General features: G+C 50.3%; 1 protein-coding gene across 1 annotated transcript in view; it reads left to right on the top strand.

Annotated features, from left to right (window-relative positions):
- The window catches only part of LOC311122716 (integrin alpha-10-like), a gene marked incomplete at both ends in the record, with an annotated part of 43815 nt that extends 27918 nt beyond the window's left edge, over window positions 1-15897 (top strand). Inside the window, 4 exons of the mRNA XM_084197046.1 lie at window positions 10273-10423; window positions 14355-14520; window positions 15520-15593; window positions 15753-15897. Coding sequence (XP_084053172.1) covers window positions 10273-10423; window positions 14355-14520; window positions 15520-15593; window positions 15753-15897 — 536 coding nt within the window. The remainder of the gene's footprint in view (window positions 1-10272; window positions 10424-14354; window positions 14521-15519; window positions 15594-15752) is intronic.
- Between the last annotated feature and the right edge of the window lie 1603 nt (window positions 15898-17500).

Raw genomic sequence — 17500 nt, 5'->3', positions numbered from 1 at the left:
GGTTCTTCGATGACAACCACACCCTTTGACCAACATGGTAGGTGGGAGCAGGAATTCTCCGACGGTTGGCCCCGGTAGTGTAGCTGGCAACGGATCTGAGGAGTGTGGCTCGGGCTTGTGACCAGGTGCGGCGACATCGACGGGCAAAAGCAAGTGCAGATGGGCAAGTAACCTCCTCTTCCTGGCTGGCAAATAGAGGAGGCTGGTATCCATAAACACATTGGAAAGGGGACATACCGATGGCAGAGCAGGTCAGAGAATTGTGTGCGTACTCCACCCATGTCAATTGCTGCGACCAGGAGTGGGGGTTGCGTGAAGTCATGCATCGCAGTGCCTTCTCGAGCTCCTGATTAGCCCGCTCTGACTGCCCATTGGATTGGGGATGGAATCCGGAAGTCAGACTGACTGTGGCTCCCAGCAGGTGACAGAACTCCTTCCAAAAAGCGGAGGAGAATTGTGGACCACGGTCAGAAACTACATCCTTTGGCAGTCCGTGGATCCGGAAGACGTGTTCCAGGACCACCTGGGCGGTCTCCTTGGCGGTTGGGAGCTTGGGGAGGGGAATGAAGTGTGCCATCTTGCTGAAACGGTCAACTATGGTGAGAATGACGGTCATGCCACTTGAAGGGGGCAGCCCCGTGACAAAGTCAAGGGCGATGTGAGACCAGGGACGTCTGGGCACAGGCAGGGGCTGCAGCAATCCGGCTGGGGGCTGGCAGGACGACTTGTGTTGGTTGCAGATGGGGCAGGCTTGGACGAATTCCCGTACATCCTTCCTCATTGAGGGCCACCAGAACCTCTGGGCGAGCAGGTTGTAAGTGCGGGTGGAGCCAGGGTGACAAGCTAGGCGGGAGTCATGTCCCCACTGAACGACCTGGGACCTCAGGTCTTCGGGGACAAAAAGACGGTCAGCTGGGCAAGTGCTGGGACCTGGCTGGTTACGGAGAGCCTCCAGCACCTGTTCCTCAACAGCCCAGGTCAGAGCTGCAACGATGCAGGGACTTGGCAGAATCGACACAGGGTCCTTGGAGGGGGTGTCATCCTTCTGGAATTGACGGGAGAGGGCGTCTGGCTTGGTGTTGCGTGATCCAGGCCGGTATGACAGAGTGAAATTAAACCTGGTGAAGAACAGGGCCCAGCGGGACTGCCTGGAGTTCAACCGTTTGGCCGTGCGGATGTACTCCAAGTTCTTATGATCGGTCCAAACGAGAAATGGAATGGTGGACCCCTCCAGCCAGTGACGCCACTCCTCCAAGGCAAGCTTCACAGCCAGCAGCTCACGGTTCCCTATGTCGTAATTGCACTCAGAGGGGGACAACCGACGTGAGAAAAAGGCACAGGGATGGAGCTTCCTATCCTCCGCAGCCCACTGAGAAATCACAGCACCAACTCCCACATCCGAGGCGTCCACCTCCACAATGAATTGCCGGTCCACATCAGGCATCTGGAGGATGGGAGCGGAGGTGAACCTCACCTTGAGGGTACTGAAGGCTTTGTCGGCTGCTGGGGTCCAGGTGAAGGGTTGCTTGGTGCTGGTTAGAGCAGTGAGAGGGGCAGCAACGGTACTGTAGTTCCGGATAAACTTTCTATAGAAGTTAGCAAACCCCAGAAACTGTTGCAGCTTCTTTCTGTTCTCCGGAACTGGCCATGAAGTGACTGCTGATACTTTGGCAGGATCCATTTGGATACTTCCCTCTGCCACTATGTACCCCAGGAAGGCCACTGTCTTGACGTGAAACTCACATTTCTCTGCCTTGGCGTAGAGGGAATTCTCCAGAAGACGATGAAGGACTTGCTGGACATGGCGGGTGTGTTCAGACAGGTTTCTGGAGTAGATTAAGATGTCATCCAGGTAAACGAAGACAAACTTGTTTAGCATGTCCCGCAGTACATCATTCACTAGAGCCTGGAACACAGCAGGAGCATTGGTGAGGCCAAAAGGCATAACCAGATACTCGTAGTGGCCTGTTGGTGTATTGAATGCGGTTTTCCATTCATCTCCCTCCCGGATCCGCACTAGGTGGTAAGCGTTTCTGAGATCCAACTTGGTAAAAACAGTGGCTCCCTGGAGCAACTCAAAAGCAGAGGTGAGCAGAGGCAGAGGGTAACGGTTTTTCACTGTGATGTCGTTGAGTCCCCTGTAGTCGATGCAGGGGCGAAGAGATCCGTCCTTCTTCCCCACAAAGAAGAAGCCAGCACCAGCAGGAGATGAAGATGAACGGATTAATCCTGCGGACAGAGAGCCATTGATGTAGTCCTCCATGGACTTTCTTTCAGGAGCAGACAACGAATAAAGACGACCCTTTGGAGGGGCTGTTCCAGGGAGGAGGTCGATGGCACAGTCGTACGGTCGGTGAGGGGGCAGAGATGTGGCTCTTGCTTTGTTAAACACCTCTCTGAGACCATGGTAGCATTCTGGGACATTGGAGAGGTCAGGAGCGGAGTTAGTAGGTACTGGCCGAGGGGGTAGTGCGGCAGCAAGCAGGCAGGTTCGGTGGCAGTCCTCTCCCCACTCCCTGATCACCCCGGTCACCCAGTCGAGCTGAGGGTTGTGCCGGCGGAGCCATGGGTAACCCAGGATGAGGGGTTGGCCTGGAGAGGGGAGCAGGTGAAACTGGATAGTTTCTTGATGGTTTCCGGACAGACCCATCGAGACCGGGGCCGTGACATGAGTGACCGATCCGAGTAAGTGTCCGTCCAGTGCCCGGGCAGGAATAGGAGGTGTCAAACGGAGGTTCTCCAGTCCCAGTTGGCGTGCCAGCTTGATGTCCATTATGTTGGCTTCGGCGCCAGAATCCACCAGAGCAGCCAGGGTGTGAGTTGAGTCAGAGAGGCGGAGGTGAACTTGCAGCAGGGGTTTGCGGTCGGAGGACTGGATGGTCATTGAACTCAACCGGACTCCCCCTATGCCCGGTGAGCTTCGGCCCTTTAAAGGGCAGGTTACCACACGATGTCCATCACCTCCACAATAGAGGCAGAGGTTTGAGGTGAAGCGTCGCTGGCGCTCTGCAGGAGTGAGAGAGGCTCGCCCAATCTCCATAGGCTCAGACTGATCAAGCTGACCTGGGTGAGTGGCAGTAGATGACAGGAGCCCAGTCGGATCTCTCCGAATGCCGGTAGTAGGTGGACCTTGGCGCCCCCTCTCACGACGACGGGTCTGTATCCTTCTGTCGATCCTGACAGTTAGTGCGATGGCTTCATCAAGAGTGGAAGGCAGTTCATGGGAGACCAACTCGTCCTTGATATAGTCAGCCAAACTATGGAAGAACGCGTCCACCAACGATGGTGTGTTCCAAGAACTTCGTCTAGCCAGGGTTCGGAAGTCGATGGAATGGTCTGCGACTGTACGTCTGCCTTGTCGAATACTGAACAGTTCACGAGACGCCTCTGCGGTTGGTGAATCCAGGTCAAACACCTTCAGCATCTCCTCAGCAAACAGGTCGAAGGTTGCACATGCGGGGGTTTGACGTTCGAACTCTGCTGTTCCCCAGAGTCGAGCTCGGCCCGTCAGGTGAGTGATGGCATACCCAACTTTAGCCCCCTCCGTGGCGAAGGTCCTTGGCTGCAAGGAGAACTGAAGTCGGCAGCTAGTCAGGAATGGCCGGACCTGGGTTGAATCGCCGTTGAACCGCTCGGGGTTTCCAATCTTGGGTTCCGGAGCAGCGGCTGCAATGACCGGGGCAGGTAACTCGGGGGCAGGGCTGGTGGGCAGACTGGCTGGGGTCAGGTTGGTGAGGAGTTGAATGATCATGGCGAGTTGTTGTTGCTGCTGCTGGAACTGCTGCTCATGCTCATCGGTTTCCATGTCGGGGAAAGTGTGCGCTGAGTCCATAATGGTCAGATCGTACTGTCACGGTTCAGACAGACGACCAGAGGACCACAATTGCGTCACACCAGAAAGTTTATTAAACTTAAGGGAAAAGGGAAGTAGGGAGTGAATGAAGGCTCCAGGGGTAACAGGGATCCCGTCCAATGTGCTGGGTCTGTGCCCCCCCCCAGTGGCAGCGATGCGTCCTATGAAGCCGGTGGTGGGTGGTCCAGAAGTCCTGGGGGGGGGGAGACACAGACACAACAGGGCGGAATGAAACAAGGCAGCAGTACAGTTCAAGGGAAATCCAAAATACGTAGTAGCAAGGCAGAAGGCTGGTCAGAGTTACCGGGATTGAAGAGTAGTCAGGAGTCGTAATGGCAGAAGCAGGTCTGGATCTCCTGGGGCAGACGAGTATCCAAAAATCAGGCAGGTCCGGGGTCACAAAACCAGGGTGAGCCAGAAGCGCGAGCAAACAGGTTCCGGGTGTGAGCTTTGCAGACGATCTGACACCGGAGAGCTGAAAGACAGGGCCTTAAATACTGGGAGAGGTAGTGGGTAATGCAGCGCAGCTGGCAGAGTAATTAGAGCAGAGCAGAGCAGGGACAGGTGGAGCTAGTTAGGCTGAGTAGAGAGAGTGGTGAGCAGAGTGGAAGAAAATAAGGTGGTAACCCGGTGGAGTGAGAGGCTCATGACAGTGTGTACATGTGTATGTGTGTACTTGCATGTGTACTAGCATGTGTGTGTGTGTGTGTGTGTGTGTGTGTGTTGTCGCTGCACATATTTTGTGTTTAGGTTAGATTGTGTGTCATGGTAACACCAGTGATGTGGTAGTGGTGTACTGTAAAAGGGAATGAGCAACTGAATTTAATGACTAGTCTAACTGGTCTGACTAGTCTGACTGTCTGTCTGTCTGTCTGTCTGACTGACTATCTCACTGACTGACTGTCTGACTAGTCTGACTGACTGACTATCTCACTCACTGACTGACTGTCTGACTGACCGTCTATCTGACTGACTGTCTATCTGTCTGTCTGACTGTCTGACTGTCTGTCTGTCTGTCTGTCTGTCTGTCTGTCTGACTGACTATCTCACTGACTGACTGTCTGACTAGTCTGACTGACTGACTATCTCACTCACTGACTGACTGTCTGACTGACCGTCTATCTGACTGACTGTCTATCTGTCTGTCTGACTGTCTGACTGTCTGTCTGTCTGTCTGTCTGTCTGTCTGTCTGTCTGACTGACTATCTCACTGACTGACTGTCTGACTAGTCTGTCTGTCGGACTAGTCTGTCTGACTAGTCTGTCTGTCTGACTGTCTGACTGTCTGACTAGTCTGCCTGACTGTCTGACTGTCTGCCTAGTCTGTCTGACTGACTAGTCTGTCTGACTATGGTATTGAAGCCATGGAACATTTCCTTCTGCAACGTGACCCAAATGAACTACCTTCCAGTGCATGCATTATAACACTGGCTGAAATAGTACTCACACACAACTACTTCATGTTTCTAAATGATTTCTTTATTCAGACGAAGGGTACTGCTATGGGATCCCCTATGGCTCCTAACTATGCTAATTTGTATGTGGGTTACATTGAGAAACAGTCAATTTTCAATCCTCTCAAAAATGGTTTCTTGCCAAACATTATTATTTGGAAACGGTACATTGATGATATTTTTGTTCTATGGAGAGGTGACTTAAAACAGCTCCAGGCATTATATGCTTTTCTTAACTCTTGTTCTGAGCACCTGAGATTTACTATGCAATCTGACACACGTCAAATCAGTTTCCTTGATCTTCTGATTTTGTGTGAGGATAATGTTCTATACACTGATCTTTACAGGAAACCTACTGATCGTAACAGTTTGTTGAGGGCTGATAGTTGTCACCCGCTTCCCTTGAAAAACAGTTTGCCCTACAGACAATTCTGTCGAATCAAAATAATTTGTAAAAAATGATCCGATTTCAACCGAAATATGGCTGAGACGCAAAGAAAATTCAAGGAGAGGGGACAAAAATGGTCAGATTAATACTGCCATTGAGAAAATTCAAAACAAATCGAGACTTGACCTCTTTCAGGGACAGTCTCGCAAAAAGAAGCATTCTTGCGTTCTAATGACACGCTATTCAATGTGCTCTGAACAAATTAAGGGAATCGTTCACAAACATTGGCACATTCTAAGATCCGATGACAGTATTCGTAATGTGCTTTTGGACCCTCACTTGGTTGTATTCTCGCGGGGCAGAAACCTCAGAGATCAATTGGTAAACTCGGATTTACCACCCCTAAATATCCCTGCACAACGTCTATTTGCGCCTCTATCGGATGGATACTACAAGTATAATGGCTGCGGTCAATGCAATGGCACTTACAAATGTAGATCCTTTAGCACTTACAAATGTAGATCCTTTAAACACCCCCAAACAGGGAAACAGATCCCAATCAAAGGTGTTATTACGTGCTCCACTAAGGCAGTTATTTATCTTATAACTTGTCCTTGTGGTAAACATTATGTGGGTAAAACAAAGCGCAAATTAAAAGTACGAATCTCGGAACATCGTAGCACCATTAGGTGCAAAAACTCTACATACCCAGTGGCTGCCCACTTTTTGGAAGCGAACCACTCGATTTCGTCCCTACCTTATATCGGCATCGAACATGTCACCCTCCCTAGGAGAGTGGGTGACCTCGACAACTTATTGTTAAAACGAGAGGCTGCCTGGATCTTTAATTTAAAGACCCTTGCTCCCTTCGGTCTCAACTTAGACTTTGATTTGAAGACATTCTTGTGATTATTGTGATTTTGCTATTCATTGTAAATGTTTGTGGGCCTATGTAGCCAAGTTGTATTACATTTACATTTTTTTACATTTACGTCATTTAGCAGACGTTCTTATCCAGAGTGACATACAAATTGGTGCATTCACCTTATAGCCAGTGGGAGAACCACTTTACAAAATGTTATTTATTTTTTTATTTTTTATTTTTTGGGGGTGGGGTAAGGGGGGGAAGAAGGATTACTTTATCCTATCCCAGGTATTCCTTAAAGAGGTGGGGTTTCAAGTGTCTCTGGAAGGTGGTGAGTGACTCCGCTGTCCTAGCGTCGTGAGGGAGCTTGTTCCACCATTGGGGTGCCAGAGTAGCGAACAGTTTTGACTGGGCTGAGCGGGAACTGTGCTTCTGCAGAGGTAGGGGGGCCAGCAGGCCAGATGTGGATGAACGCAATGCCCTCGTTTGGGTGTAGGGACTGATCAGAGCCTGAAGGTACGGAGGTGCCGTTCCCCTCACAGCTCCGTAGGCAAGCACCATGGTCTTGTAGCAGATGCGAGCTTCAACTGGAAGCCAGTGGAGTGTGCGGAGGAGCGGGGTGACGTGAGAGAACTTGGGAAGGTTGAACACCAGATGGGCTGCGGCATTCTGGATGAGATGTAGGGGTTTAATGGCACAGGCAGGGAGCCCAGCCAACAGCGAGTTGCAGTAATCCAGACGGGAGATGACAAGTGCCTGGATTAGGACCTGTGCCGCTTCCTGTGTAAGGCAGGGTCGTACTCTCCGAATGTTGTAGAGCATGAACCTACAGGATCGGGTCACCGCCTTGATGTTAGCGGAGAATGACAGGGTGTTGTCCAGGGTCACGCCAAGGCTCTTGACACTCTGGGAGGAGGACACAACGGAGTTGTCAACCGTGATGGCGAGATCATGGAACGGGCAGTCCTTCCCCGGGAGGAAGAGTAGCTCCGTCTTGCTGAGGTTCAGCTTGAGGTGGTGATCCGTCATCCACACTGATATGTCTGCCAGACATGCAGAGATGCGATTTGCCACCTGGTTATCAGAAGGTGGAAAGGAGAAGATTAGTTGTGTGTCATCTGCGTAGCAGTGATAGGAGAGGCCATGTGAGGATATGACAGAGCCAAGTGACTTGGTGTATAACGAGAATAGGAGAGGGCCTAGAACTGAGCCCTGGGGGACACCAGTGGTAAGAGCACGTGGTGCGGAGACAGATTCTCGCCACGCCACTTGGTAGGAGCGACCGGTCAGGTAGGACGCAATCCAAGAGTGAGCCGCGCCGGAGATGCCCAACTCGGAGAGGGTGGAGAGGAGGATCTGATGGTTCACAGTATCAAAGGCAGCAGACAGGTCTAGAAGGACAAGAGCAGAGGAGAGAGAGTTAGCTTTAGCAGTGCGGAGAGCCTCCGTGACACAGAGAAGAGCAGTCTCAGTTGAATGACCAGTCTTGAAACCTGACTGGTTTGGATCAAGAAGGTCATTCTGAGAGAGATAGCAAGAGAGTTGGCTAGAGACGGCACGCTCAAGAGTTTTGGAGAGAAAAGAAAGAAGGGATACTGGTCTGTAGTTGTTGACATCAGAGGAATGGAGTGTTGGTTTTTTGAGAAGGGGTGCAACTCTCGCTCTCTTGAAGACGGAAGGGACATAGCCAGAGGTCAAGGATGAGTTGATGAGCGAGGTGAGGTAAGGGAGAAGGTCACCGGAGATGGTCTGGAGAAGAGAGAAGGGGATAGGGTCAAGCGGGCAGGTTGTTGGGCGGCCGGCCGTCACAAGTCGCAAGATTTCATCTGGAGAGAGAGGGGAGAAAGAAGTCAAAGCATAGGGTAGGGCAGTGTGAGCAGGACCAGCAGTGTCATTTGACTTAACAAACGAGGATCGGATGTCGTCAACCTTCTTTTCAAAATGGTTGACGAAGTCATCCACAGAGAGGGGGGGGGATTCAGCAGGGAGGAGAAGGTGGCAAAGAGCTTCCTAGGGTTAGAGGCAGATGCTTGGAATTGGGGAGGACGATCTATGATCGTATGCTATCCATGTTTTTTGTATGTTCTGTTTATCTGTGAATTAACCAATGCTATTAGGCCACACCCGGCCATGATTACAGACACCTGCGTGTGTCCTTTGACACTATATAAACTAGTGACCCTTAGTGTTTGTCATTATACCCTGATGAAGACAGCTTGTCTGTCGAAACGTTGGTTATTAGGTTATTAAATTATTGCATCTGAGCTACTAGAGTGTGCAGCTTTCCTTTTCTTTTTCTAGTCTGACTGTCTGACTGACTGACTGTCTGACTAGTCTGTCTGTCTGTCTGACTAGTCTGTCTGTCTGTCTGACTAGTCTGTCTGTCTGTCTGACTAGTTTGTCTGTCTGTTTGTCTGACTAGTATGTCTGACTGTCTGTCTGTCTGGCTCATATATCGTCAAGTCTGGCCTGATTACACCTATGGTTTAGTAGTCATTTTAGGGGGTTTTCAGGTTCTGTGTCACTATCCGTATCGTACCCAATCTCCCTGTTTTTCACAAACAGTTCTTGGAAGCGCTCACACACACACACACACACACACACACACACACACACACACACACACACTCACACTCACACTCACACTCACACACAGTCTTTGTCACTCTCCCTCTCACACCCAATTTCTGTTTTTCCCAACTGTGTTATTTAACTCTGAGGCGCACTCTAAATGATCTATTATCTTCTAGCGGCTGTTTATTTTAGATGTAGGGAAACTCTGTGTATACTATCTCCGCCAGTGGAGGCTGCTGAGGGGAGGACAGCTCATAATAATGGCTGTAACAGAGTAAATGGAATGGCATTAAACACATGGATGTATTTGATACCATTCCACTGATTACTACGAGCCCGTCCAGCTATTACCACAGCTCGTCCTCCCCAATTAAGTTGAGACCAACCTCCTGTGAACTCCAGCCACCCTAATCTTCCCCCTCTCTCTTTCTCTCTTCTAGCCTCACTCGCCCTCCTCTCTTTCTCTCCTCTATCCTCCATCTCCCTCTCTATGTTTCTCTCCTCTACCTTTCTGTCTTCCTTTTGCACCCACATTCCTTTGTTCCTCTCGTTCTCTGTTCTGTCTTTCCTGCTCACTCACTTGTTCTCTCACCCCTCTTTTTCTTTTTCTCTCCCCTCTCCTCCCTCCTTCCTCACCTCTCTTCCCTCTCTCCTTCCTCACCTCTCTTCCCTCTCCTCTCTCCTTCCTCACCTCTCTTCCCTCTCTCCTTCCTCACCTCTCTTCCCTCTCCTCTCTCCTTCCTCACCTCTCTTCCCTCTCTCCTTCCTCTCCTCTCTTCCCTCTCCTCTCTCCTTTCTCCCATCTCTCCCCTCTCCTCTCTCCTTTCTCACCTCTCTTCCCTCTCCTCCCTCCTTCCTCACATATCTTCGTCTTTTCTCACACCATCTCTCTTTCTCCCTCCTCTCTCCCTCTCTCTCTCTGTAGTAGTTGAGGTCTGTCAAGCGTTTTACGTACTGTGGATGATGATGGTGTTTTGGATTGAACTCTTGAACAATATTTGTATTTGATTGTGATTTGGTTCAGGGCAGTGGAAAGTGAATGTACATGTAAGCAGTTTTGGTCTTGCTGTTTGACCGTGCTGACATAAGCACTATGATATTTACCTAATGAAGTTTCTTTATATCTCTCTTTCTCCAGTACGGAGGCGTTCAGCCCTGAGCGGGGGGCGAGGGAGGGGGCCACCAAGGTCATGATCGTGGTGACGGACGGAGAGTCACATGATGGGGAGGAGCTACCGGACGCTCTGGAGGAGTGTGAGAAGAGAAACATCACCAGATACGCCATCGCTGTGAGTACACACACACACACAGAGACGCACACACACGCACGCATGCACACACACACACACACTGTTTCATGAGCACATGAATGCAGCATGCCTGCTACACCACAAACCCGCTAACCAATATGGCAGACAGTCTCACCAACCAACCCCACTCCTGAAACCTCTGTATTGATACAGCTTTTCCACCATATCACCTCGCATAACGTGAGAGCTAGCCATCCTCCCATTCAGCCTCAAACTGGCCTGAAATAATGCCTGTGGTCTTTAAAATAGCCCCAGCAAATCACTAACTGAACCCCTCTGGCTCCTTAAAATACCCCAGTGGGTAACAACAGCTATGCCTTCCTGCCCCACCCTAACCCCCCTAACACACACACACACACACACACACACACACACACACATGCGCACATGCACACACACCGTCAGTGTCTCTGGTGGTGTGGTTTTGGTGGTGTGGTAGAACAGACTCCAGTGGCAGGGTAGTCTGAGACTCCTCCCCAGCCCACAGTAGAAACACTGAGAGCTGCAGAGCCACTGTCACCAGAGGAACCACAATATAAACACTGGGACCTGCAGAGCCACTGTCACCAGAGGAACCACAATATAAACACTGGGACCTGCAGAGCCACTGTCACCAGAGGAACCACAATATAAACACTGGGACCTGCAGAGCCACTGTCACCAGAGGAACCACAATATAAACACTGGGACCTGCAGAGCCACTGTCAACAGAGGAACCACAATATAAACACTGGGACCTGCAGAGCCACTGTCACCAGAGGAACCACAATATAAACACTGGGACCTGCAGAGCCACTGTCACCAGAGGAACCACAATATAAACACTGGGACCTGCAGAGCCACTGTCACCAGAGGAACCACAATATAAACACTGGGACCTGCAGAGCCACTGTCACCAGAGGAACCACAATATAAACACTGGGACCTGCAGAGCCACTGTCACCAGAGGAACCACAATATAAACACTGGGACCTGCAGAGCCACTGTCACCAGAGGAACCACAGTAGAAACACTGGGACCTGCAGAGCCACTGTCACCAGAGGAACCACAGTAGAAACATTGGGACACTGGAGTGGCTTGTTTGATCTGGCATAACTGGACAGGGGAATGCAAGAGTTCCTGTATTTTTGTTTTCATCCATTAAAGCCTGTTCAATGAATGATATCTTGAACAAGACTAAAGAGTCTAGATCCTTGTGGGGTTAAGTTGTGTGTTTGGTTGAGTTGACTGCTCTGTAGGTAGCCAGATACAGATATTTATGAATTAACTGATCCATGTGATGTTAGGAGTCACAGTGAGTTCATGGTCAGATCACCTTATACTGTAGCCTATACAGCCAACATTTGTAGGACATGTGTTCATCCTGAGCCACCTTGAGAGAGAGAGAGAGAGAGAGAGAGAGAGAGAGAGAGAGAGAGAGAGAGAGAGAGAGAGAGAGAGAGAGAGAGAGAGAGAGAGAGAGAGAGAGAGAGAGAGAGAATCTCCAGGGAGTCTTGGTGCAGAAAAGTGGTTTCACTGTGAAGACTGCAATGTTTTGATGTTGTTGCTCTCTGTCCTGCTGCTGCCAGTGTGTGTAGGACAGAAAACAGCCCTTTGGGGAGAGCAGAGCAACAAACTCTCTAAAATAACAGCCTGAGTCATGTTTTATACATCAGCCTGCCTGCCTGCCGACTCACACAGAATTTACAGTCAACGGGGAGGGGTTACAGGGTGTGTGTTTGTCTGTTTGCACATTTGTTTGTGTGCCTGTGCATGTGTGTGTATACATGTGCAGTAGCTATAACTTCACTGTATATTTTCAATACTTAACAAGCTACCTCCCGCCATCTGTATTTCTATCCCTCTCTCTCCGTTCGTGAATCTGAGGACAAACCAGCAGCAGCTGGCAAGACCAACGGAATTTCTCTGCTTCTATAAGATCTTCATGTGTACATTTATAATGTAGGCTTTCTTCACATTACACCCTCCCTCCATCCCTCCCTTCCTCCATCCCTCTCTCCCTCCCTCCTTCCTTCCTTCCCTCCCTCCGTCCATCCCTCTCTCCCTCCCTCCATCCCTCCATCCCTCCCTCCTTCCCTCCCTCCCTCCGTCCCCTTTGAAAACAGAGAATTTCCTTAGTTAGGTTGGCAGCCAGAGTGACAGGGAAGGATTCTTGGGATTGGGTTTCTGGGGAGGAATTTGCTCCTTACTGAAGTGTTTAGGCTATTCTGAACTGCAGACTGCAAGCTGTAGGCGATACTATAGCCTCCTCACACTAGAGAGCCCTACCACACCAGTTATCGCTCTCCCCCTATCTGGACCAATTCTTTACTCTCACGGTTTGCTAGAGCAGTATTTCCCAAACATTTTAGCTGACTCCGTTTTTAGACACCCCCTTAGTTAGAACCCTAAGTACAGTATCTGTTTTAAGACACCCCCTTAGAACCCTAAGTACAGTATCTGTTTTAAGACACCCCCTTAGTTAGAACCCTACAGACAGTATCTGTTTTAAGACACCCCCTTAGTTAGAACCCTACGGACAGTATCTGTTTTAAGACACCCCCTTAGTTAGAACCCTAAGTACAGTATCTGTTTAAGACACCCCCTTAGTTAGAACTCTACATACAGTATATGTTTTAAGACACCCCCTTAGTTAGAACCCTACGGACAGTATCTGTTTTAAGACACCCCCTTAGTTAGAACCCTTTAAGGGGTTATACTCTGCACATCTGGCTGTCTCTCTGTACTTGTCCTTGATTCAGTTTCTGTCCTCTACTGTACTGTATGGGGGTGGTGTTGGAAGCTCTCTCTCTGTCTTCTCAGATTATCCTGACTCAGTAATATATCTCCCTTTTATATAAATGTTCTCTCTCCCTGTGAAACATGGAGGAGTTATTGGCAGAAGACGTAGAGAATTGTCTGTTAATGTTATCTCTCACTCTACCTTTCCCTTTTCCTGTCCCTTACTTTTACCCCCTTCTTTCTCTCTCCATCCCCCTCACCCACCTCCCTCTCTCTGTATCTCTTTCTCTCTCCATCCCCCTCACCCACCTCCCTCTCTCTGTATCTCTTTCTCTCTCCATCCCCCTCACCCACCTCCCTCTCTCTGTATCTCTTTCTCTCTCCATCCCCCTCACCCACCTCACTCTCTCTGTATCTCTTTCTCTCTCCATCCCCCTCACCCACCTCCCTCTCTCTGTATCTCTTTCTCTCTCCATCCCCTCACCCACCTCCCTCTCTCTGTATCTCTTTCTCTCTCCATCCCCCTCACCCACCTCACTCTCTCTGTATCTCTTTCTCTCTCCATCCCCCTCACCCACCTCCCTCTCTCTGTATCTCTTTCTCTCTCCATCCCCTCACCCACCTCCCTCTCTCTGTATCTCTTTCTCTCTCCATCCCCTCACCCACCTCCCTCTCTCTGTATCTCTTTCTCTCTCCATCCCCCTCACCCACCTCCCTCTCTCTGTATCTCTTTCTCTCTCCATCCCCCTCACCCACCTCCCTCTCTCTGTATCTCTTTCTCTCTCCATCCCCTCACCCACCTCCCTCTCTCTGTATCTCTTTCTCTCTCCATCCCCTCACCCACCTCCCTCTCTCTGTATCTCTTTCTCTCTCCATCCCCTCACCCACCTCACTCTCTCTGTATCTCTTTCTCTCTCCATCCCCCTCACCCACCTCCCTCTCTCTGTATCTCTTTCTCTCTCCATCCCCACCTCCCTCTCTCTGTATCTCTTTCTCTCTCCATCCCCTCACCCACCTCCCTCTCTCTGTATCTCTTTCTCTCTCCATCCCCTCACCCACCTCCCTTTCTCTGTATCTCTATCTCTCTCTTTTGTTTTTCTACCCTTCCCTCTACCCCTTTCTTTCTCTCTTCCTCTCTCTTTATCTCTTCCCCCCCTCTCTTTCCTCATCCCTTTCTCTCTCACTCCAGGTATTGGGTCACTACATCCGCAGGCAGCAGGACCCAGAGACGTTCATCAGTGAGATCAAGTACATCGCCAGCGACCCTGACGACAAATACTTCTTCAACGTGACTGACGAGGCGGCACTCAACGACATCGTAGATGCACTAGGAGACCGCATCTTCACTCTGGAGGGTGAGACAGCGCGAGGGAGAGTAAGGGGGAGAGAGGGAGAGGAGAGGAGGGAGGTGAAAGTGAGGGAAAGAGAAAGGAGGTAAGGGTGTGTGTGACCTGGAGACAGGGAGTCCCTGCTTTCTTATTTAGGCAGGGAGAAAGTTAGAAGAAAGAGAGATGCTACTCTCTTACTCTCTTTCTTATGAGAAAGAGGGAAAAAAGGAGGGAATGGTGCCACATTCAATCCTAGATGGAATGAAAGAGGAAGGGATGGATAGATGCCACTACCTTTAAAAGGAAAGATGGGTGGGAGCAGCTATCACAACACTTACAGGAATGAGGGAGGAAGACTGAGAAATTATGCCACCCTGAAGTCTGTAGGGAGCGAGGGAGGAAGGGAGGGGAGGAAGGGAGAGGAGGATGAGGGAGGTAGATTCTGTATACCACCTGGGTTCTTGAGTGAGGAGGGAGAGAGAGGGCACTAACCTGTGGCATCTAGATAGTGGGAGATTGGGGAGAGGAAGGAAGGAAGGGAGGGAGGGAATGTATGGAGAAAAGATGGAAGGGGGATACAAATACAAAATAACAGTATTTGAATTGAGGAGTGTGTGTTCATGTGTGAGAGTGGGCAGAACAGGATGCCACATTTAGTCCCATCACAGTATTCATGTGTCAGCCACCTGGCACTGGCAGAACAAACATTAACCAAACATTAAACTAAACTTCCTCTGAGAGTTAGGGTTAGGGTAAGCCTGTTCCGCTTTCACCTCATCAGAGGTCCCAATAGCCCCTCACTCAGTCACTGAACCCCAAACACCACACAGATATGTGGTTGGGCACAGAAACATGAGAGGGTGAGACTCATGACTGCACTAATAAAATAATGTTTGAATGACATGACACAAAGTAGTAGCTTGGCGACAGAGAGGTCTGCTCAACTTGATTTTTGTGTTGGATACTACAGAAAAGGCACTAGAAAGGTTTGTCAAACGTTGTTTTGATGTTTCTGTTTCGTCACAGGGACGCTGGGGTACAATGAGAGCTCCTTTGAGCTTGAGATGTCCCAGATCGGCTTCTCCACACACGTTCTCGATGTGAGTCCACCGTTTGTGTGTATGCGTGCGTGTGCAAGAGAGGGAGGTGGGTGAGGGGGATGGAGAGAGTTTCATGTACACTTTACTTGAATTTCTGATCTTTCATTGTACTGTATGTTTATCCACCCCTCCCCTCTCTCCCATGCATGTGTGTTCCAGGATGGGATCCTGTTTGGGATGGTGGGGGCGTATGACTGGGACGGAGGGGTGCTGAAGGAAGGCACTGAGGGGCGCATCATGCCCACCAGAGAGGCCTTTGAGTCAGAGTTCCCCCAGGAGCTCAAGAACCATGCTGCCTATCTGGGTGACTTTACTTACTTACTTTACACTATGTACACTTTACATTACACTGTTTTACACGTAATACTACCAAACTTTACACTGTTTTACACGTAATACTACTAAACGTATCACTGTTTTACACGTAAAACTACTAAACTTATCACTGTTTTACACATAATACTACCAACCTTTACACTGTTTTACACGTAATACTACTTAACGTATCACTGTTTTACACGTAATACTACTAAACGTATCACTGTTTTACACGTAATACTACTAAACGTATCACTGTTTTACACGTAATATTACTAAACGTATCACTGTTTTACACGTAATACTACTAAACTTTACACGGTTTTACATGGTTTTACATGTAATACTACTAAACTTATTGTGACACTCTGGCTCCGGGACTTTTATATTTGAGCCAGGGTGTATTTGTTTTGTTGGGTTTTGGGTGTATTTCTATGTTTGCAGTTCTGTGGGGTTTATGTCTAGGTTTGGTCAATGACTCCCAATCGGAGGTAACGAGTGTCAGCTGTCGGCTCGTTATCTCTGATTGGGAGCCATATTTAATCTGATTGTTTTCCTGTGGGAATTGTGGGTTTTTGTTCCGTTTCGGTTAGTTAACCGTGGACTTCATGAGTCGTCTTTTGTTTTGTATTTTGTGCGTCATCTATTAAAGTCATGTTCGCCACAAACGCTGCGCTTTGGTCCGCTTCCTTTCAAGACGGCCGTGACAGAAAAACCCACCACAAAAGGACCAAGCAGCGTGTCCAGGAGCAAAGGGTCTGGACATGGGAGGAGATTTTGGACGGAAAAGGGTCCTGGACTTGGGAGGAAATCCTGGAGGGGATGGATCGCCGTCCATGGAGCGAGACAGTGGAGAGGCGACGGAGAGAGGAGCAACGGCGTCGGCAGGGCCATCGTCGGAGGGACGAGAGGCAACCCCAAAAAGTTTTTGGGGGGGGGCACATGGCTTGGGCGGCTGGGCAGCAGGAGGCTGCCACAGGGAGATGTGGAGAGAAGGCTATCGGATTACGGGAGCCATTGGCGAGTAGAGGAAGGGAAGTTGTTGCGGCACGGCGTGAGAGACTGAGGTGTGTTACCAGTCCGGTCCGGCCCGTTCCTGATCCCCAGTTAAAGCCAGTGGTGTGTGTTCCCAGTACGGACCGGCCTGTTCCTACTCCACGCATCAAGCCCACGGTGTGCGTCGCCAGTCCAGCCCGGCCGGTTCCTGCTCCACGTACTAAGCCTACGGTGTACGTCGCCAGCCCAGCCCGGCCTGTTCCTGCTCCACGCACAGAACCTACGGTGTGCGTCGCCAGCCCAGCCCGGCCTGTTCCTGCCACTCGCACCAAACTTACGGTGCGCGTCGCCAGCCCGGTCCGGCCTGTTCCTGCCACCCGCACCAAGTCTACGGTGCGCGTCGCCAGCCCGGTCCGGCCTGTTCCTGCCACCCGCACCAAGTCTACGGTGTGCGTCGCCAGCCCGACCCGGCCTGTTCCTGCCACCCGCACCAAGTCTACGGTGCGCGTCGCCAGCCCGGTCCGGCCTGTTCCTGCCACCCGCACCAAGTCTACGGTGTGCGTCGCCAGCCCGACCCGGCCTGTTCCTGCCAC

This window comes from Coregonus lavaretus (genome assembly GCF_964263955.1).
Source record: "Coregonus lavaretus genome assembly, contig: HAP1_SCAFFOLD_2691, whole genome shotgun sequence".
Lineage (NCBI taxonomy): Eukaryota > Metazoa > Chordata > Actinopteri > Salmoniformes > Salmonidae > Coregonus > Coregonus lavaretus.
This window is presented reverse-complemented; position numbering and strand designations above follow the sequence as displayed.